The 22,469-nt window shown below is 44.7% G+C and overlaps 1 protein-coding gene and 1 long non-coding RNA gene across 15 annotated transcripts; one reads left to right on the top strand and one right to left on the bottom strand.

The window, feature by feature from the left end:
• Nucleotides 1-423: 423 nt before the first annotated feature.
• On the top strand, nt 424-6,231 carry LOC136504550 (uncharacterized). 14 transcript variants are annotated; one of them, XR_010770919.1, is made up of 12 exons: nt 424-952; nt 1,952-2,007; nt 2,426-2,496; nt 2,569-2,631; nt 3,715-3,878; nt 3,976-4,014; nt 4,204-4,241; nt 4,336-4,411; nt 5,177-5,227; nt 5,344-5,442; nt 5,527-5,662; nt 5,939-6,231. It is a non-coding gene; the product is annotated as an uncharacterized lncRNA (long non-coding RNA). The 14 variants fall into 14 exon arrangements; XR_010770915.1 differs by having other exon boundaries at nt 428-952; nt 3,831-3,878; nt 5,939-6,227; XR_010770922.1 differs by having other exon boundaries at nt 430-642; nt 2,426-2,492; nt 3,831-3,878; nt 5,939-6,224.
• A 156-nt stretch (nt 6,232-6,387) lies between these two features.
• Nucleotides 6,388-16,106, bottom strand: LOC136504549 (condensin-2 complex subunit CAP-D3-like). The gene is made up of 8 exons (XM_066499485.1): nt 13,701-16,106; nt 12,238-12,729; nt 12,076-12,167; nt 7,953-8,040; nt 7,767-7,881; nt 7,561-7,696; nt 7,304-7,478; nt 6,388-7,013 (listed from the first exon to the last, which is right to left on the bottom strand). Exons 1-8 carry the CDS (start codon nt 15,828-15,830, stop codon nt 6,390-6,392), a joined length of 3,852 nt encoding a protein of 1,283 aa, XP_066355582.1. The 5' UTR covers nt 15,831-16,106; the 3' UTR covers nt 6,388-6,389.
• Nucleotides 16,107-22,469: the final 6,363 nt, after the last annotated feature.

Here is a 22,469-nt window from a genome sequence, read left to right as displayed (position 1 = left end):
TATCTGTCAAATTTTGGGCCGTTGATTTGTTTTGAGATTCGAGCGGCTGTTTGGGTTTACTGACGGGTCCGCCACGCTAACGGGTCTGCCTTTGAAAGCCGCTTACCCGTTATTTTCGAAATCCGCGCCCACCCCTGTCTTTTCATCTCCCACCACGTTTTTCCCATTCCTCTCCGATTCCGTCGGTTTCTCGCACGCGCGCCGGCGCAGGCAGTGGGCGCAAGGCCCTCGCCGCTGCTTCCCTTGCGCCGGGGGACTTGCCGCACCGCTCCACTCCGCTCTCTGGTCGTTTCGGCTCGCTCGCTTGCGCCGCACCGCTCTTCCGAGTGGCGGATCCAAAGGGGGGGCTGGGGGGCTCCAGCCCCCCCTAATTTTTTGATTTTAATGCTAATTACTGTGACAAAAATTTGATTTCACCGTTAAATCTTCGTACAAATCAACGTCTCTATTGTTTTAGCCCCCTATCCCGCATCCCACATCCGCCACTTCCGCGTCTCTTCCGCTCGCTTGCGCCGTGCCAGTCGCCAGGCTATTCGATCGGCGGCTGCTGCGCTAAGCTATGGCTGGCTGTGGGTGGGGCGCAGGCGAGTGGTGGTCGGACTTCGGCGGTCGTTCCACCGAGCTGTGCGATCTGCCGTTGAGGCGCTGTCTTTGCCCGCCGCTCCCCTCAATTTTGTAATTGTAATTTGTTCTTTCGCAGGGTTGTTCGTTGATTTTGTTTTTGTTGCTGATGGTCAGCGTCGTCGGTGGATGCATAGTAGTAGATCTGGATCGAGATATTCTATTTTGCGTTGGGTTTTCGGTAGCCGGCGAGGAACTCTGTGTGTGCGGTGGGGCGCTGGGGGAGAGGGGGTGGCGATGGTGCGGCGCCAACAGCCTGGAGGACGAGGACGAGTGGGAGGACGGGACGAAGAAGTTCGGTGCGGCGGCCACCTTCAAGATCCCTGACGAGGTCGACATCGCTCATCTTAGTTAGAATTTAGAAATCCGTCCGGCTGCTTCTGTGTCCCGTGCTGAGTTGTGCATGCAGTCCGGAGTTTAGAATTCGTTTCAGATTCAGTGTTCACTGCTGCTGTTAGTGATACTGCTCCCTTTGTTGTTTCATTTTTTTTCCACGAGTTCAAATTTCAGAAGCTAACCACTGCTGTTAGCGAAACATATTAATCTGTAAATTTCAAGTTTAACAGACGTGTAGGCTGACTATATTTTCACTGACTGAAAATTTCTGTGCTACGCCCAATGCGATTGCTCTATAACTCTCCTCCCTGGAATGACATGTATGCATCTGTTTGATGAATATATATGCTTGGGATGCACCTGAATCATGTATGTGCTAGCTTTTTATGTGATCTGCAGTCCAATGAAGGTTGTTTGCACTGTTGTCGACGTGTTCTAGCATAGCAGCTGGGATGCTCTTCCTTGCTTGTCGTTTGCTTTCTTTGTATTGATCGAGCATAGCTTGGGTTGTTTTTCTTTGTTTTGTTCATGTGTGAATTTAACCATGCAATTACGATTTGTATGTTGTTGGCTCAGTTCCAGTGATCTGATGGAAGCTAGTAGATTCTTGTTAATGGATTTGTAGTCTGTAGCATTTTCCGTCTGCCCCCAATGTGAAAATTGATATGGCTGAATGGGCATCCCTATTCGTCGCAATGCTTGCTAATTTCTAGCAATAGTGCATGTCATCATTACTTACTCTGTTTAGTTACTTTCTTGAGTGATTAAAACCTTTAGATTTGTCTGTTGAAAATATGATTAGTCAGTCTGAAAATCTTGTGAACTGCTTTTTTGCTTGTTCTAACTGCTTCACATCATTTTTCACACCGCTTCACATCATTTCAATGATGAGTACAACTATTGCTTGTATCATACTGTATTAGTGTTATTAATTTGTGATATCTGAAGATAATTACACTGCTAAATCTCAGACTCTTCTGCTGTTGAATTTCAGCTGGATGTGAGATCTGCTGTGCGTCTAACTCTGGGATCTCATTGCCATTTTCTCGTGTATGTTTTTTCTTGGTCTGTCATTTTTACAAGTTGAGCAATATCAGTAGTAGCATCCATTTGAGCTTGTGTCTGCTTTTGTCCATGCTATTTTTGGTGTACGTACGTCTGGTTTTGACAGCTGGAAACAGATTGGGTCTAGTTAAAAACTATGACTAGGATGAGTTTGTGACGTCCTGCATGACTCTGTTTTTTAGAGTTGATAATGGAAAGTATATCTGCTTATGTTTGCTTGATTTGATATAGTGATTCAATGGCCATTGCTTTTTTAATTTGCACATTGTGTTCCTGGACTTGCTAGTGCTGATATCAGGCTTTTCTGTTTGCAATTCAATAAGATAACTTATTCATTTCGCAATTTCTTACATCTTATTAAAGAATAGTTTTGCTGATTTTGGTTAGCTGTGTTCCTGGACAGGTGGAGTGGCAATGGCGAGTGTCCCATTTGATGGTCTTCATGATTTGTTGTTTGACATGTATAAGAAGTAGGTTTGTATATTATTTTTGTTTTTGTTGATGCAATATATCTTTTATTTTCTCTCATTTTTATTGCTGTGGCAGGTTTTGAAGCACCTGAGAACTAAGATGACCCCTAATATGGTGAGGACCTTGCAAAGGATTAAGGTGAGTGAGCAATTTATTATTTTTAGAAAATTGGATGCTTTTGTAGATGTCTTTTTATCTGCCCGACTGAATGTTTTCTGCGGTATATCTACATGCTTTTTGTCTTGTACACATCTGAAAGGTCTTTTTTGAGATATTTGTGCATTTGTGCTGATAGACTCACTGAACTTGGTAACTTTTGTCATATTTTTGTGGTGATGTGTTGTTAGTTTTTATGGGCTTTTTCTTGTGGGCCTTTTTTGATTTTTTTTCTTTTGTGGTGATGTTTTGTTTTCTTTTTCTTTTTCTTTTCTTTTTTTGTTTTGGTTATAGCAGATCTGCATTTCTGCTGTTTTAGGTTTTTTTCTTCTGCTTTTATAGTTGTTTCAGGTTTTTTTTTTTCTGTTGTGTGTGTGTGTGGGTGGGTTTTTTTTGGGTGTTTGGGCTTTCTTTATGTGTTTGGGTGTTTGTGTCTTTGAAGGTTTGTTTTTTTAGCTGTAGTTCTTTTTTGTCCTTTGCCTTATGATTGTGTTTGTGTGTGTTCTTTTTCTGTGTGGGTGCATGTGTATCTTTTTCTGTGCCTCTCTCTCTCCCTCTGTTTGTGTGTGTGTGTCGTTTTTTTTGTGTGTGTGGATGGGTGTGCATTTTTTCTGTGTACGTGTGGTTTTTTTTTTGTGGTTCTGTGTTTTTCTGGGCTTTTATTTTGGGTTTGTTTTTGCGGCTTAATTTTTTTGATGTGTCAGTTATTTGTGTTTGTATTTTGCCTTTTAAGGGCCCCAAAGTTATTTGTTTTTTTTCCTGGGTTGTTTTTTAAGTTGCTGCTGCTGATTGGGCTGCTACTGATCAGCAGCAGCATCAAATGCAGTTTCTGAACATTTCAGTTGCTGCTGCTTTGCTGCTATTGATTAATTTGTTAGTGTGTGTGTCTCTGTTTGGGTGTGTGTGTGTGTCTTTGTGGGTGTTATTGTTTACTGGGTGTGTTTGTGTCTGCGTGTGGGTGTTCTCTCTCTCTCACTCACTCACTCACTCTATTTGATGTATTGTGGACTTGCCACAATCTAGCTCTTCTGTGTTGATTCTTGTGATGCTCTTCTGTTTTGACAGGTTTCAAGTACAGCCTCTGTATAAGCACAGAGGCTTTCCTTGCTGAACTTGTTTTTTTTTTATCTCGAAATGGATGGGGTATGCTCACCGTGCGGTCTGACGCTAATGGCTTTCAGGAAGATGCTGTTTCAAATGACGAGCAGCAGTGCCAATCTGAGTCTCAGGTAACTGAATGCGGTGAAATTGTACAAGTTCAGTGTGAAGCTACTTCCTTTTGTTACATCTTTTGAGCCAGCTGCATTTTAATTTGACGATTTGTAGGTTGTTTTGGCGAATCAGCACTGTGTTGTGATAGCTATGGTAATCGCCTACCATCCAAGGTTTCAAAGAAAAGGAAGCAGGGGGGGGGGGGGGGGGGGGGGTGAGCATGTGCTGATACTTCATATCTGGTGTTTGCTACTTAGTTGCTTGAGCTATATCTGTAGTTCTCAGTAGCTTGTTTGCTACTAGAGATTTTTATTTGATCAAGTGTTACTCCCCACATTTCAGATTACTGCCAGCTGATTGATATATCTGAGGATGGATTTGTATGCTTCTTTTTTGACTCTTATATTCACAGATGAAAAACTGCTCGTGTTGATTTTCTTTTTTAACTCTGTACTTGGTCAACACATAACGCAGGTCAGCCTTGCTGACTGAAAGTGGAGGCACCAAGGAGGATCTTTAGCTCCCTACTGATGAAACTCTGCTTACCCAGGTTAGAGCTCTGTACATTTGTATGCTAGCTTTGGGGTGTGTGAGTGGGGTTGTGTCTGTTTTCTGGTTGTGTTTGTTTTTTGTGGGTGCTAGATTTGGTTTGTGTGTGCGTGTGTCTTTGTGTGACTGGTTTCTAGTTGCTGAGGTTGCTTTGAACTGATTATCTGCAGTTGCTTAACATGTGTATGTTTTTTTGAATCAATCTTTGTGGTTATTATCTGTGTCATGTCAACCTTTTTTTGGGGTGGCGATTTTGCTAAGAAGCTGGCATTTTTGTAGATGTGTTTGCTAGCTGCATTTTGTTTTTCAGGTAAACGATATGTTTTTTGTAGGCAGCACTTTATGATTATATCTGCAGATCTGTTGTACTGGTTGCTTTTGTTTGTTGCCTTTTTTCTTTTTCAAGGACCAAGAGAGTATGGAGATTGGTTTTTTTTTGTGGGCCTTTTTTTGGGTGGTCCTATTTCTGTTTTTGGAGTGTCGTCATTTTCTATCTTTGCCCAGGTGCTTTTGAGAAAATGGTGGCTCTGACAATTGAATGTCATTTGCTCTCAATGTGTAAAGATTAAATTTCTCTGAATTTTGGTATATCTAAGCTTGTTTGTAGGTATGATCATTTGGTTTGCCTTTTTTATTTTTGTGTGTTGCAATGTAAAAGTTAGATGCCCATTTCAGGTATACTCATGTGAGTGGACAGGTTTTAATTTTTAACTTCAAATGCAGAAGAAAAAGGAAACATTTTAACACTCTAGCTTACTTGCCATAGGAGCCACTTTGTACTGTTGGGCGATTGGTTGTTGAGAATGGAACTTTGAAGGTATCTATCAATCTGTTACCATTCTAGTATGAGCAAATATTCAGTTTCACTTTTTTTCAACAACCAGTTTGTTAGATGTCTTTTTGGTGAGGCAGATTTGTTTTTTTGTGTGTCAGGTGATTTGGCCTCTCAGCGGGCACTAGCGGACGACAGAGAACTTCCAAGAGTTCAAGAGCTTCCTCAAGGACAACTTGGCTCATCCAACCAATATTATGGTTGGCACATTGCAACCCTGATCATTCAGAAAGTTAACTGAACATTTCTAAAGTTAATTCCTTTTGTGAACTTGTTCTCTGCAGAAGAGCCCAGAAGAGGAGGATAAGCACATGTGTACTGTTGGGAGTACTAGGGGCCTGAACCGTAGGCAAACACAAACATGGAACTCTAAAACATCTCTTTGATTTGACACATCACTGGAAAATGTTGGATCAAGAGGTATCAAATTTCTTTTCTCGATGGTAGCAGTATTACCAGAAACAATTTGGAAGCAATGTCAGAAAAACAAAACCTTTCAGCAATCAGGAATCATTCTTTCTAGATGAGATGATATTATAGTAAAATTAGTAATAGCATTTGGTTGCATATGAAAAGGGTCACTCGACAAATATACTTATACTTGTGTGTTGAAAATCTGTCTATTCTGGGCAACTTATTATGGTGTTTCCTGGTGCTTGTTGATTGACTGATGATTATTTCCTTGTCATTTTGTAGATCAAAGCTGATTGACTGATGATTATTTCCTGCTGCTGAGGCTGGGAGTGGAGCTGGACCTGCTGCAGCTGGTGCGTGGACAGACAGATTTCTTCTAAATGTTTTGATTGTTGGATATAACAGGTTTTGGATCTTTTGTCTATTTTGTAACCTGTGGTGCAAAATCTGACAGATTTAGTATATGAAAATCTGTCATTTTTTCTTGGCTGACGGGTCAGCTGTTGATTTGTCCATAATTTGACAGATTTTGGGGGTGATAAATCTGTCAACAGTTATCTAGTCAGTCCCTAATTATTATATATACAGCGCAAGTCGGCGAAAGCCTCGTTGAGAAAATGAGCTTAATGCCTTAATCTCCTACTCAGTCGTCGTCGTCATACTAAAACGAACATCAGACCAGACCAGGCCAAGTCCAACAGCGGAAATGTGCTGGCATCAAAGCGGACGCATGCTAACTCTCATCGTCCGACTCAAACGGCTGAAGCCGCCGGACCGACTCGAGGACATCGGGGCGGCGAGAGCCCGGCCCAGCACTGCCCAGAATGGACTTCACCTTGGGCACGCTCATCGAGTGCAGCGGCGGCGTTGGCGCCTTCAGGTTCACCTCCTTCAGCACCGACCTGACAGTGGCTCTCGCAGACTCACCAGCCGTGGACCTGCCGGTGCCGCTGGGACCAGCCTCGGCCTCGGCCTGCGTGGCAACCTTGCCCTTCCCCTTGCCTGCCTCGTACTTCTGCATGTCGTAGAGGAGCTCGCGCTGCAGCTGCTTGTCCGCCACCAGGATCTCATCCATCTCGTTCTTGTAGTCCTTGAGCAGGGCGCGCAGGCACTCCATCAGGCACCCGATCAGCGGGCTGTTCTTGCTCTCCAGCAGCCGCTTCAGCTCGATGAAGATCGGGACCGCGATCTGGATCAGGTTCTTCTTTGCCACCTGGGTCACCGCCCTCCCTTTGGCCGCCAGGAGTGCACTGGCCATTCCCCCGCCCTCGCCACCTTCCTCGTCCATCTCGGAATTCTCTGACAAGATGTTGGGGTGGATGCGCATCTCCTTGCAAGCCAGTATCTGCAGAGCATCCTGTTGAGAAAAACTAAATCATCAAAACTATGGAAAAATAGCAGCATACAAGGCTATTTAGCTCTCCTAATTAATTATTTAACACACTAAGCATGTACCATAAGCATGAATCGAAAATTCAAAACCCAGGCTGCATGTGCACATTGCAGGTCAGTCAAGTGACAATCAGGCTATAAGCACTCATCGACGTCAATGGTTGTATCTACTATCTAGGTACTCGATATCCAAGATACTTTTCTCAGTTCATATTGGCATAAAACCATCTGAGTTCTGAAGATATTGATCCCCACCTGAAGTACAGCCCTTCCACCAGCATCATCAACACTGAGCAATCCATCACAAACAGCTGCCAAGATCTCAGCACATAACTTGGCCGACGTGGCTAAAAGGTGCTCTGGTGCCATTTGTTTCAGCAAAGAGACATAAATGTGCATTCGTTTTGATCTCGATCTTTCATCAGTGCCACTGCAAAAAAAAAAAAAAATGAAAGCTAGGGATGAAGCATCTTCCTTGCAAGGACTAAGGAGAACAGTTTGAGTTGTTTTACCGAATTGCAAAAAGGGCAGGTCTTTTGTCTGAACTTCCCTGAGACTGAGAGTCGCTATATACACCGTGTCCAGTGCAATCGTTTAGAACATATATAGCTTCAATAAAACTATTATATGCAAGGAGTGGCGCTTTAGCTGCAAAATTTAAGCAGATGTTAATCAATGACTTAATAAAACAAGAAAAGTTTAGTACAAAAATAAATACCTTTTAAGATGTTCCCAAAAAGGTAGTCAGCCAAATGCCTAATCTTCTCAGACTCATCAACTAAAGATGGCAGAAACCGAAGGAAGAGAGCCCCTCTCCACTTTACATAGTCCCTCTGGACAAAATAGCAATCTCAGTAACCATGACCCAATATTCAAAACAAAGCGTTACAGAAGTGATTAGCACCTGCAGCAACTTAGAGAGTAGGATAAATGTTTGTCTCCGTACTACTTCACAGGGATCACGTAGTGATTTTGTTATTTTTGACATATAACTGCAGAAACATCATAAAGGAGAGATCAGTTAAACACATGAGCAAATAAGACTTTAACTAATTGGAAAAATAAATATATGAAATATCTTCTTCATAAATCTGTGAAATATAACCGATAAAATAGTCTTTACAAAAATCTATTTACTATTTCTGGATCTGGAAGCCACAGAACAACTAGCATATGGGAGGACAATTTTACATCATTAACCTTAATTGCCAATATATAATAACTCCGCCTATGGTGGGGAGTCTTTGGTGTCCCAGCATAACAGATCCCAAGCCCTGGTAAAAGAGAAGGGTTGTGTTAGGCGTGGCGAGCCAATGCCTAACACAATCCTTCTCTTTTAGCTTAGCCACTTTTATGGAGATGCAACCCAAAAGAATCCTGTTGGGGCGTAACCCTCTTGGCGACGCGTCATGTCGGAACCCGGTATGGTGTTAAATGAGCAAGGGTCGGGTCGTCACCCCTGTGACGCACCGTGTTGCGATCTGGGCACGGTGTCAAGTGAGCAAGGATCGGGTCGTCGCATCCTTAGTGGCGCGCCATATCGGCGCCCGGATGTGGTGCAAAATGAGTAAGGGTCTTCACACCTACCTCGGCGGGTGCGAAGGGCAAGAAAGCTAGCCGAGCCAACTAGGATCCGTTTAGGTAGCTGAAATGTTGGGTCCCTTACGGGTAAGTTAAGAGAGTTAATGGACACAGTGGTTAGGAGGCGTGTAAATATCTTATGCGTCCAAGAGACTAAATGGAAGGGGTAGAAGATGAAGGAGGTGGACAATACCGGCTTCAAACTCTCGTACACAGGGACAACTTCAAATAAAAATGGAGTATGAGTTTTGATTGATAAGAGCCTCAAGGATGGTGTGGTGGAGGTGAGAAGAAAAGGGGTTAGGATCATCTTAGTTAAACTTGTCATTAGTGATATGGTTTTAAACGTAATTAGTGCGTATGCCCCCCAAGTAGGCCATGATGAGAGTGTTAAGCGGCTTTTCTGGAAAGGCTTAGATCACTTGGTTAGAGCTGTCCCTAGTAACGAGAAGCTCTTTATAGGAGATGATCTTAATGGCCATGTAGGTACATCAAGTGCAGGTTTCGAGGCGGTTCATGGGGTTTCGAATATGGTAGTAGGAACCAGGAGGGAGAGGAAATCTTAGACTTTGCTATAGCTTTTGATCTGAAAATAGCTAACACTTTCTTTCGTAAGAGACAGTCCCATTTAGTGACCTTTAGTAGCGGCCAGTACTTTAGTTAAATCGACTTTGTTCTTATAAGGAGGGATAAACGAACATGCGTGGACTGTAAGGTGATACCTGGAGAATGTGTGGTCGCTCAACACAAGCCGGTGGTGGCTGACTTCCACTTTTTGGTGCAAGCTCGTGGGAACAAACGAGCTAGGGTTGCTAGAACGAAATGGTAGAAATTAGAAGGAGATGCATCAAAGGTCTTTAAGGAAAAGGTCATTGAAAAAGGCCCTTGGAAGGATGAAGGCGATGCAAACAGCATGTGGGAGAAGATAGCAACATACATTTGGAAGGTTGCTTCAGAGCTGCTTGGAGTGACCAAAGGGAGCGGATGCGACTCGAAAGACACTTGGTGGTGGAATGAAGATATGCAAAAGGCTATTAAGGAAAAGAAGGAGTGCTATAAGCGCTTGTATCATGACAGATGTGCAGACAACATAGAGAAGTACAAGGTGACAAAGAAAACTGCAAAACAAGCAGTGAGTGAGGCAAAGGGGCGGGCCTATGAGGACCTTTACCAACGTTTGAGTACGAAGGAAGGAGAGAAGCACATTTATAGGATGGCTAGGGCTCGCGATAGGAAGACAAGGGACTTCAATCAAGTCAAGTGCATAAATGATGAGAGGGAGCAGTTCTTGGTGAAGAAGAATGAGATCAGACATAGATGGCAAGAGTATTTTGATAAATTGTTCAATGGTGAGAACGAGAACACCGTTTAGCTAGACGACTCGTTTGATGACACTAATAAGCGCTTTGTGCGGAGGATTTAAGAAACGGAGGTCAGAGAAGTCTTGGAAAGGATGAAAGAGGGCAAAGCGATGAGCCGTGATGGTATCCAATCATAGTGTGGAGATGTCTCGAGGATATAGCTATAGTATAGCTAACCAAGATGTTCAACAATATCTTTCGATCGAACAAGATGCCTGAGAAGTAGAGAAGAAGCATATTGGTACCAATCTACAAGAACAAGGGAGATATCCAAAGTTATACTAATTATCAGGGAATTAAGTTGATAAGCCACACTATGAAGCTATGGGAGAGAGTCATCGAGCAGCGCCTGCGAGGAACGACGCAGATATCAACAAACCAATTTAGTTTCATGCCCGGAAGGTCATCCACAGAAGCAATCTTAATAAGACAAGTTATGGAACGGTTTAGAGAGCAGAAGAATGACCTCCACATGGTTTTCATTGACTTAGAGAAGGCTTATGACAAAATATCAAGAAATGTTATTTAGTGGGCTTTGAACAAACATAAAGTCCCATCAAAGTACGTGACCCTCATCAAGGACATGTACAACAATGTTGTGACTAGTGTTCGAACAAACGATAGTAACACGGATTACTTCTTGATTAAAATTGAACTTCATCAAGAGTTAGCCTTAAGCCCGTATCTCTTTGCCTTGGTAATGGATGAGGTTACCAGGAACATACAAGGGGATATCTTTTGGTGTATGTTGTTCACTGATGATGTAGTGTTAGTGGACGAAAGACAAGCGAGAGTAAATAGGAAACTAGAATTATAGCGACAGACCCTTGAGTCTAAAGATTTTAGATTGAGCAGAACTAAAACCGAATACATGAGATGCGACTTTAGCGGAGCTGCACAGAAGGAGGGAAATGTGAGTTTGAAAAATCAAGTAGTGCCTAAGAAGGATAGCTTTCGATATCTGGGATCGATACTATGGAGGAATAGAGATATTGATGCGGACGTTAGCCATAGAATCAAAACAGGGTGGATCAAGTGACGACAAGCTTCTAGCATTCTCTGTGACAAGAGGATACCACAAAAGCTAAAAGGCAAATTTTATAGAACGGCGATTAGACCGGCTATGTTGTATGGAGCAGAATATTGGCCTACAAAGATTCGACATGTTCAACAATTGAGTGTTGCAGAAATACGTATGTTGCAATAGATTTGTGGTCACACAAGAATGGACCGAGTTCAGAACGATGATATACGTGATCGCTTAGGGGTAGCACCAATTGAAAAAAAGCTTGTTCAACATTGGTTGAGGTGGTTTGACCATATCCAAATAAGACCTCCAGAGACACCAGTGCATTGTGGAGTCCTAAGCCAAGCTAATAATATGAAAAGAGGTAGAGAAAGACCAAAATTGACATGAGAGAGGCAATAAAAAGATATTTGAAAGCTTGAGTTATATCTAGAGATCTATGTTTGAATAAAAGTGCCTGGAAAACAGCTATTAAAGTGCCTGAACCGTAACTTCGTGCTCTTGATGGGTTTTAACTCTAGCCTACCCCAACTTACTTGGGACTGAAAGGCTATGTTGTTGTTGTTGCTGCTGCTGCTGCCAATATATAGTAACAGACTAACAGCTTCCTCTCCAATACCATCTGACAAGAATTCAAGCATGTTGCTAGAATCTTTTAAAAAAATGAGATATCTTTTCAACTTTCTTTTGGGGAAACATACAGAATCAGAATTAAATGGATTAATATATAAGATCATTCATTGGGACCATTAACTTAGAAAATGGACAGATACACAAAAAAAGGAAAACAGAGGGAAACAGCTACGTTTCATTCACCAAAGAGTTGTCAGAATCAGCCGATTGTCTTAAACATTGCAAAGGTGGAAAAAGTTGAAGTTATAAATTTAGTAAAGTGTGACTGTATAAGCAACATTCATTTTTCTTGAGGGAGAAAAAAGTCTAAAAAACACATTCTGATATACAGGAACATGCATATCTGCTTGCAAGAAACAGTGACAAATTCTGGAAGGATAGTGATATTAATCAGTGTGTATATGAATGAAGAAATATAAGCTCACCAGTCAACCAATGCAGTATAACGGACATAGAAGTCTGCCATCGCAATCATGATATTATTCCGAAGGGTAGCCATATCACTCCTCTCAAGCTCCTGATTCATAGAAGCAACATTGACTGTATATCTGTTAAGAGTAATCATGAGACCTGTGCAGTGTACATACCTGAACAAAAATTGGAATGTACCGTTTGGCCACTTTGTCATCTACAAGGCATATTTTTGCTAATGTATCCCACGTTTGTATATATAATGATGGAGCTAACTCTTTGAAAGAAATGGTCCCGCCAACAAGGTTTTTTGGCCTTGGCTCAGAACTTCCAGAAGTTACAATTGTGTGTAGCAAAGGGGTGATGTCCTTCACATCAGCAGTAGGACAAGCTAGGATCAGTGATCCAACAGTGAACACAGCAACAACTGCACGTAATGTTGACTTTGATGCAGATGTCTGTTTCATTCCCTTGCGTTTGCCAGTCATAGGAGTAACGAAACTGTGACCCCTGGCTGATTCGGATGCCTCTTTTATGTACTGGCCAAGGATGTCAAAAGCACTACAGATAAGTTGCTGCGCCCACTTCAGGATCAGTGCATCACCCTCATTAGCTGATTTTGCTTTCCTTTTACATAAAGTTTTCAGTGCTTTTACATGCGCATCAACCTGTTTATGCATGCATAAAAATTATGCTCAAGATATGGACATGAATTACTTCTGTTATTAAGATCGATTTTGGCAAAATTGTAGATAGTTAAACCAACAACACACAGAAGCCTATATCAAGGAAAAAGATAAGATGAATGCATGATGAACATTGTTGCAGAACTATGGCCTATGGGGAGGGGAAAATGTGGATAATCAATGATCTAAACAGCAAAGTTTCTGGATAATCTTGAATTCTTGTCGCCGGAAGGTCCCGGGTTCGAGTCGCGATCTCCTCCCATTGCACAGACGAGGGTAAGGTTTGCCACTAACACCCTTCCCCAGACCCCGCACAGAGCGAGAGCTCTCTGCACTGGGTACACCCTAGATTCCAAACAGGTAACAAGCAGGCCTTAAAACAATATATTGTGATTGCACTGAGGTTTCAGCTAGGCTCTGTTTGGATGTGCTAATTTTAGCATGCTAATCCTTAGCACTTGCTAGCAACCAAAACCTTACTAGTTTTTACTAGTAGCTATCACACCTTTTAGCATTTGCCTGTTTGGATCCACTCTTGCTAATTCTCAGTTGATAACTATTACCAAGCTGGATCCAAACATGCCCTAAGCTAGAAGGACCGCCCTACCAGAAAATATTGCTGATCGTTATAATACCAACACTGGCAAGCACAGTGAACCTAAAGTTTTCATTTTATAATTATGAAATGCTGGCCTAGATTTACCATACCAAACATTATGATTTACCCAAAAAAATCTTCAGAACAGTACATCTTGCCAGGTTTCGGCAGATTGGGCAATAGGATTAGGGCACGCTATACAAAGTGCAGTAGGTTTAATATTGTTTTTCGTTGGCAGATTAAGTATGATCTCGTATTGTAAAAACATAAAATGCCATGCTAACTCAAAATTTAACTGTAGCAAAAACAAATTAGTGTACTACTCACTATTGTTTTGGATTGACAAACTGATTACCTCACTCAGATTCATATCAAAATCCTCAATCCTTGTGAGCAAGCTCTGTGCCAATTCTGCTGCAGGTTTCACAGGCAGCTCCATGGAGACATTTGAAATGGTTTGCAAGAGTGACACACGATTGACTGCCCAGAGCGCAGAGTTTGGTTCCACTTGAGAACAAGCTTTACCTCTGTCGTCTTGGCCAACATTGTCAAGAAGTTTCCAGTGGTGGGAGAGGAACTTCCAGTCAACTGATTTTGGCGCGAATGATGAGACTTCAGAAAGAAGCCACCAGGACCCAATAGGTGCAGTCCAATTTTCGATTGGCTTACAATTTCTCAACCACAAGGATTCAGATAGTGTTATGATGTTCTGCAGTGAGCTAGCAAGTAGTGGTTTCAGCTTCTTCTTCTTCCCAAGGCTTGCACATATCTTCTTTATGCATGGAGCAACCTCTCCATCACAGATGCTTTTCAGCAAATCCAGTGTCCCTTCAGGGAAAACTTCCTCCAAGGTGATGGAATCATCATCTAGTTTCGAATTGGCAGCTTGGCAGATCCTGTTAAGCACCAGTTCAAGAAACAGGTTTTCACATTCCTCCTGGATGCTTGTCTCACTATCAATCACCAGTGGAGGCACGGCCTGAAGCCACTCTTTCATCACTTTCTCATCAGGAAATTTCCTAAACACCTCTGAGATGGCAGCAAGAGCAGCCTTGCGGATGCTGACTAATGGATCAGAGCATGCAGCGCCCATTGCACAAAGAAGAGACTCCTCGATGGGTCTCCCAATCAAACCGATTGCCTTTGTGATGAGCACAAGCACAGCCTTCCTCACAGCAGCCTTATCATCGGTGCAGCGTCGTCTCAGCAATTCCCCAAGCCCCATGTCCCCAATCCTCATCACCTCTTGCAACCGGTCAACCTCCACACCTCTCTCAGACAAAACATCAAGCACCTGTGCTGCATTCGTCAACGCCCGAGCTCGAATACCTCCCACGCTATCTGAGCACCTCTCCACCAACAGCCGCAGAAACTTGAGCCCCCAAGAGCCCTCCTCCGTATCACAGTCATCCCCTTCAGATGGTAACAGCACTGGTAGCAAGGCAAGGACCAAATCCACAGCAAGCAGTCGTCCCTTTGCCTTGCCCCTTGCCATGGCCACAACGTACCCTGCAAATCCCTCCCTTCCCAAAGCGTCCAATGCCCGTACCACCTCGACTATGGCTTCCACCGCCAGTGCCCTGGCCTCCGCCTTGTCCGGCGCCTTCACGGCCAAGTACCTCGGAAGGTACCCCACTGCCTTCCTAACTGCTTCCTCCCCTTCCTCGCCACCCAAAGGCACCAACTTCCTCACGAGGAACTGCACCGCGGCCACCCGTGCCGCAGATTTCGTGGCCGAGAGCACCACCGGGGCCAGCGCGCGTATCACGTCCTGCACCGCCCCGGCGTGGTAGTCGGATCCAAGGACGGCGGCGAGGACGTCGAACGCCGGGAGCTCCGCGGCGGTGTCGACGAGCGACCGCCGGGCGTCCGGGTGGGCCCCGAGCGGCAGCCTTCCCGCGGCGTCGGCGAGCAGGGAGAGCGCCTTCGGGAGCAGCGACGGCGCCGCCCGCGGGACCGCCGGCGGCTTCTGGCGCTGGTTCTTGCGCTTTCGGGGGTTGGCGGCTGAGGCGGCGCCGGAACCGGAGCTAGGGTTGGAGGCGGCGCTGCCGGCTCCGGTGGCGGAGGCCGCGGCGGCGGCGGCCTTGCGGATGGCGAGGAGGAGGGAGAGGAAGGGGAGCGGGGAGAAGAGGGCGAGGAGCGGGGAGCCCGGGGCGAGGAGGAGGCGGAGGTAGGCGACGGCGGCGGGGAGCGGGTGCGCGGAGAGCGAGGCCTCGAGCGGGGGCAGCAGGGAGGACGCGGGGACGCCGGCCTCGGCGAGGCGGGGGAAGATGGGCGCGACGGCGGCGGGGCCGGAGGAGAGGAATGTGATGGAGGGCAGGGACAGGGGCGGGGAGGTGGCGGAGGAGGACGCGCGGCGGTGGAGGGCGGCGAGCTCGGAGAGGACGGCGGGGAGGGAACCGGAGGCGGACGCGGGGGAGGCCGAGGGTAGGGAGTCCATCCCGCCGGCGCCGTCGAGGTCGACGTCCATCTCGTCGGCGTCCATGGGATGGGGGCGAGATCGACGGGGTGGGGACTGGAGAGTGGAGAGAGCGCTCGACTGGAGATGGGGGGAAGGAAAGGTGGGTGGGAATTTTGAAATTTGGCGGTGGGGAAACGGAATTTTTGGGATTTGGATAGAAGAGACAAGAGCCAAACCAAAAGGAGAAGGGTTTACGGTTACCGTTGGGCCTACTCCCACCCTTCTTCCATCGTTTGGGCGGCCCAACTCATCTAAAATGGATGTTGCGCTTGGAGGACGGGCTCTGGGCTGGAGGATAACCTTTGGACGACGTGAGCACTTGGGTTTGGTCCATTTATTTTATGAAGTCTGCTAAAGCATGCGCGCGCAGTATTTAGAGGTTCCGCGAGAACCTCCTCGGACACTAGTTTTTAGCGCGTGTTTAGTTCGCGAAAAGTGCGAAATTTGGTGACGGTAGCACTTTCGTTTTTATTTGGCAATTAGTGTTCAATCATGGACTAATTAGGCTCAAAACGTCCGTCTCGCAATATCCAACCAAACTGTGCAACTAGTTTTTATTTTCGTCTACATTTAATGCTCCATGCACGTACCGCAAGATTCGATGTGACGGGTACTGTAGCACTTTTTGGGAAAACTTTTCGCGAACTAAACAAGGGCTTAGTAAAAAAAAACACAGCAGCCCTCTTTCCCTACTCCAACACCCTCGTCCCCGCCGCCGGCCACCGCCCCGCCGCAGGCGCTAGGGTTCACGCCTGCGGCGGCCGCCCTCTTCCTCAACCCCACCGCCGCCATCTTCTCCAGCTCCGGCGAGCCTCCCCCGTTCCGACCTGGCCTGACCGCACCTACGGTCGCCAGCTCCCCTAAGCCTCCCATCCACCATTCTCACCGCCTGGCCTACCTACCTCCCCAATCGGCCATTCTATACCCCTGTAGGGTCGAGATGACGCTAGATGGGGATGAATAGTCATTTCTAAAATTAATCGCGCCGGCTAACCGAAATAAATACGAAATTATAACTATCGATCTAGCCAAGACTACACCCTCTATCTAAGTTCATAAACACCTTAAAAAGATCTTAATTAGGCAACAAAGGTACCGGGCTAGATAGAGCTCACCTAATCAATTTTAGAGCAAGGTCACACAAACCTATGCACTAGTACTTCACACAACCGAGGGAGCTCCTACACAACTAGTGAAGCAAAAGCACAAAGCCCCTAAGCTCACTAACAATGTTCAATAACAAGGCTACACAAGCCAAATTAGAGGGCATAAATTACTTAGCTACACAAACTAAGCAATGTGACTAACAAGGTTACTAAAATCAAATTAGCCACTCAAGGGAACTACTTCTATGCTTGTCGACAGAATATCGTCGGCAGTCCTCCGAGGGGTATCCCACGAAGGTAGATTGATCGGTAGAGAAGCGTGTGATCAAGAACAAAAAGGCAGCAGAGACACACGAGTTAGACAGGTTCAGGCCGTCAGTATGACGTAATACCCTACTCCTATGGTATGTTGGTTTGTATTAGCTATCGTATGATATTGCGTGAGTTTAGAAGGGGTCTCTGCCCGCCTTATATAGTCCGGAGAGCAGGGTTACAAGTCGGTTAGATCTGAGAGATAACCGAAAAGTAATAACTGATTACAGGAATCTTGGGATCATATATATCCTAACAGATCTCGTAGTATCTTCAGGATATCTTCCTGGTGTCTTGCGGGAGACGCCGAGCAGAGTCGTGCCCCGCAAGGCTTCGTCTTGTGGGCTGGGCCGCCCCTGGGGGCGCAGCCCATGTGGTCTGCCGTGGGTATCTGGGGTCGTACCCCCCACAGCTAGTCCTCGAGCGCCTTGTACCTGTTGTGCAATGCCGTCTTGCGCTTGTCCGAGCAGGTGCGAACAAAGCCGAGCAGTTAAACTCATGGCCCGACCACCATGACGAGTTGCCGAGCAGTTGCGAGCAGTTGCCGAGCAGCGAGACCCAAGTACAGCTTGCCATAAGGGTGTAAGGAGCTCAAGTTCATAATCGAAAATTTCTTCGAAGTGGACCAAGTGTGCCCACTTAGAGTCCGACCACGAGAAAAGGAGTAAGTCTTCTTCGGCTTCAAGAGGCACGGAGTCTTCTAGAATATAGCAAACACATTCACCGTGAGGTGAAGTGTGCCCACTTAGTCCCTGAGCCTAACAGTAGATGACGTAGTCATGTGGTGCCAGGGTCCAAAGCAGCTAAAATAGAAAACCAGCCGAGCAGGCAGCCAGTCCCCGGGCATAGCCCCAAAAAGCACATTCACCGCAAGGTGAAGTGTGCCCACTTAGTCCCCAAGCCTGATAGTAGGTGACGTAGTCACGTGGTGCTAGGGTCAGAAACAGCAGTCAACTTGGAGAAAATAGAATCACGGAGAAAACACCGGAGTAATGGCTGTACAGTAGTAATTACTGAGCCGTAATGGTTGGCGGAGATGTCGGTGAGTATTCGGCGAGCCATAACAAATTACGGAGATAAATCCGCGATACGGGTGAAAGGTCCTTGTTTGGTTTTGGTAATTGAGTGACAACCTAGGTGGACTAATTGTGTTTATGTGAGATACACAGGTGATTAGTCCACAGGTACATGTGTGTGAGCAACATATGCCATGAAGGTGAAAATGGCTTAGAGATGTTGCAAAGCTCACACATGTGATGATGAAGGAGCCTAAATGCACATGAGACATGACATTGAGTCATGTGATCAAGGTGGAGAAGATCAAGACAAGACTTGGCTTGATGGACCGGTTGCAAGCGTGAAGGGCAAGTCGAAGGCTTTGGAGTGATGGACCGCGTGGCGGTGAAGCTTGAGCAAGACTTGGCGCCGATGGACGATGTCAACGGTGAAGAGCAAGTGAAGTCAAGATCGATGAACCAATATGATCATGTGATGATATGAAGTGGATCATATCATTGTTGATCATGTTGGTGCATGTGTTGCATCAACATTGGAGGAGATGGAATGGAATGCACAAGGCAAAGGTATAACCTAGGGTATTTCATTTCACCGGTCATAGGTGTGTAGAGAAGTTTATGACCGAGTTTAGGATAGATGGCCGTACTATCAAGAGGGGCAAACTTGTTTGCATATCGGTCATCTAGTGCCACTCGAGTGATCTAACTTTGCATCGTCGCTAGGATCGAGTGGCGTGGCAAGTTGAGTGGCTAATCCTTTGAAAAATGATTGTAAAAATGCTAACACACATACACATGATGGTGCACACTTGGTGGTGTTGGCACATTTGCAAAGGAGAAGAAGTTGGTGATGAAAATGAGTGAGTTGCGCTGGTTACAGAGTGACCGAACGCGTCCGGTATGGTGACCGGACATGTCCAGTATTTGGCGGCGTACTCAGCGATTGGACGCGTCCGGTGTGAATCAGAAAAGGCAGTGTTTGGCAGAGCAGTCGATCGGACGCTGGCTGTGTCCGGTCCGGTGTGACCGGACGCGTCCGGTCGTCAGTGGGTGCTAACTGTACTCGACCGGACGCTGAGGCTCAGTGTCCGGTCAGTTTCTAACTGTCATGTCCGGTCGGCCCCGGAGGCTTACTGGACTCGACCGAACGCAACGGTTGAGCGTCCGGTCATTTCGTGCTGAGCGTCCGGTCGTCTTGTCAAAGAGCCATTGGAGGCAACGGTTGGACACATGGCGGTCAGACAGCTACCAGACACGTCCGGTATAGCAATCGGATGCGTCCGGTATTCGCGATCGGCGCGTCCGGTGCTGCGTCTGGTCAACCCGAAAAACGCCCAGTGATGGGGTAACGGCTCTATTTGCTCGTGGGGTTATAAATAGAAGCCATGGTCAGCCTTGGGCCGGTAGCAGAGCACACTAGAGCCTTGGTGGCTTGTGTAGTAGTGCTTGGGAGCCCTCCATCTCATACATACTTGATAGCGATCATCCGATTGTGTGAGTGAGCGATTCTAGTGCGATTGATCATGTTGATTCATATGATGAGCTTGTTAGTAGACTTGCTAGCATGACCATGTCTTTAGAAAATGAGAAAGCTAAAACATTGAACTTAGAAAATGAAAACTCATTTCTAAAGAACTCTTGTGAAGAACATAAGAAATTACTTGATGCTTATAAATCTTCACTTGATGAGCTAAAATTGAATCATGAGACACTACTTGCATCTCATGATGAATTATTAGAACAACATGCTTCTCTCATTAAAGTGTTTACAAAGAAACTTAAAAATAATGATAGCTCATCACATGGATCAAATGATAAATTGCAAATTATTGCTAATCCTTGTGATGTAGGGAAGAAGCATGTATCCACCTCTTATGATGAATTATTAGATATGCCATGCTCTTCACAAATAGATGCTTGTTCTACTTCTATGTCTTGTGAGACTAACCTTTTGAAGGAGAACAATGAGCTCAAAAGTGAAGTGAAGAAATTGAGCAATAAGTTAGAGAGGTGCTACAACTCAAAAGTCACCTTTGAGCACATATTGAAGACTCAAAGAAACTATGGTGACAAGTATGGCATTGGCTTCAACAAGAGCAAGATCAAGGGCAAAAGATGGGGCAAGAGAAGATATGAAAGAGAAATGAAGAAGCAAGAACAAGAGAAGCTCTCTCATTTCATGTGCTTCAAGTGCCATGAAGTGGGACATCTTGCAAATGGTTGCCCCAATGAAGAAAAGCTCAAGTTGAAGAAAGAAGAAGAGAGGCTAAAGCATGTCAAGTGCTTCAAGTGCCGCACTTGGGGTTATCCTACCTCAATGTGCCCAACCAAGCAATTGGTGAAGCAACAAGTGAAGCCTCAACCAAAGCCACAAGTTGAGCAAGAGAAGACACCCCAAGAGCAAATCAAGATCAATCATGAAGATGGTGGTGATTTGATGATAAAGAAGAAGAAAACAAGAAGGGGTGGAAAGGCAAGGCATCCAATGCAAACTCAAGATGCCAAGATGATGAGCAAGAATGAAGATGAGAAGAAAGATTGTGCTCACATCAAGTGCTTCAAGTGTGGAAGTATGGGACACTTTGGCTCTAAGTGTCCTACCAAGCTTGAGAAGAAGGCTCAAGCAATCCATGAGAGGCAAGGCAATGAGAAGTACCACATGAGCAAAGAAGAGAAGGCTCAAGTAAAGAGAAAGTGCTACTTATACCGGGAAAGGGGACACATGGCACATTCATGTCCCCTAGGTAAAATTTCTAAGCCTATTTCAATTGATGATCATGATATGCTTAGAAAGGATGGTGATGGTACCTCTATGGTTGCTATTGCAAAACATCCCGCTACTCATACTAAGGCATCGCCTAAGTATGTTGCTCCTAACTTGAGAGGACCCAAAGTTGTTTGGGTACCATCAAAAAGTGGATGATTATTTGTAGGTACCATCGGCATTGGAGACTTGATTCAATTGATCTCACATTGTTCATCATATGTTGAATCAAGTTATGAAGCTTAGTGCTCATCCAAACCCAATGCCAAGTGAAAATTGAGTGAAGTCCAAGTGCTATCAATATACAAGTGCTATAATTCAAGTTGTTGGTGATTCATTGGATATATTTGATGACTTGCAAATAATTGAGTTGAAGCTTGCTAGTTGGATGATCATGAGCTAACCAAGGTATATCTCTTGTTGATCATTTCATTTGGGTGCATATGAGTTGATTGAATTGGATAAATATGCAAAGTTGCTTGCTATAAGTTGATTGAATGGATAATTGCTTAGTAATCAAGTTTGGATTGATTTGTGTTGGATAAGTTCATAAGATGACATTTAGTAAGAGGTTTGAATGGATATATGTCTTATGGAAGTATTCAAACAAGTTAGTTTCAAGTTTGATTCACATTTGATGAAGTATAGCTCAAATTGTTGAAATCTGTCCTATATTGCAAAATCTGAGCTAGCTGTGATCTTAGCCATGTTTGAGTGATCAAAACTTATTGGATTGGCATAAAAATTAGTGTACATGCTCTAGACTTATGGTATAAGATTCTGTATAATTTTCATGAAAATTGGATAAGAAATGCTTCGGTTTTGGAGTGGATCTTGTCAGCTATAGTGCAGCAGTTTTCAGCATGTAGCAGTGGTGGAAGAATTGATATATGGCAGCAATCTTGAAGTCAAATAAAGCTCAAATTTTTACAGCTGATAGATGACTTAGTATTTCACACCTCCACCAAATTTAGTGGTATTTGTATTTGTACTTTGGGAGATATGCTTATTTCTTTGAAGGGTACAAAATCTGTCAGAAAAGTGACAAATGTTGGATTGATCTAGAGTCACTTTGATTGAAAGGTCCTCAAGTTGGAAACATGTTTACAAGTGTTTGAGATACCTAAGTTTGGTTTTGAGATGATCTAGAAGCATGACAAGATGTGAGTACAAGGCTATTTGATTGTGGAGTATACTATGCACACATTCGGTACTCAAATTGAAAGATCAAGATCAAACTCAAGATGAAGTTAAAGTTTAAGTTCTAGTGACTATTGGAAATCATTTGGTAGAAAGAAAAGGACTTAAACAAGAAGAAATAAAAGGACTTAAAAGAAGGAATCAAGGTTACTCATCAAGTTAAGTCCATCACTTGGATCAATCAATCAAGTTATTTCAAGTGAGTGTCAACAATGGTTTTTGGAGAGAGGTCACTTCTCCCTAGTGTAGGGGCTTGCCGCCTATG

The sequence above is a fragment of the Miscanthus floridulus genome, chromosome 14, assembly GCF_019320115.1.
Source record: "Miscanthus floridulus cultivar M001 chromosome 14, ASM1932011v1, whole genome shotgun sequence".
In the NCBI taxonomy this organism is placed as follows: Eukaryota; Viridiplantae; Streptophyta; class Magnoliopsida; order Poales; family Poaceae; genus Miscanthus; species Miscanthus floridulus.
Note: the sequence above shows the minus strand (reverse complement) of the source record. Positions and strands in the feature narration are given on the sequence as shown.

What these genes read in the sequence shown, in the direction of transcription:
- LOC136504549 (XM_066499485.1), bottom strand. Translation starts at nt 15,830, where the DNA reads ATGGACGCCGACGAGATGGACGTCGACCTCGACGGCGCCGGCGGGATG. An exon ending in TTGATATGAATCTGAGTGAG is followed by an intron (nt 12,730 to 13,700) that starts GTAATCAGTTTG and finishes ATGCATAAACAG; the next exon opens with GTTGATGCGCATGTAAAAGC. An exon ending in ACATTCCAATTTTTGTTCAG is followed by an intron (nt 12,168 to 12,237) that starts GTATGTACACTG and finishes TCTATGAATCAG; the next exon opens with GAGCTTGAGAGGAGTGATAT.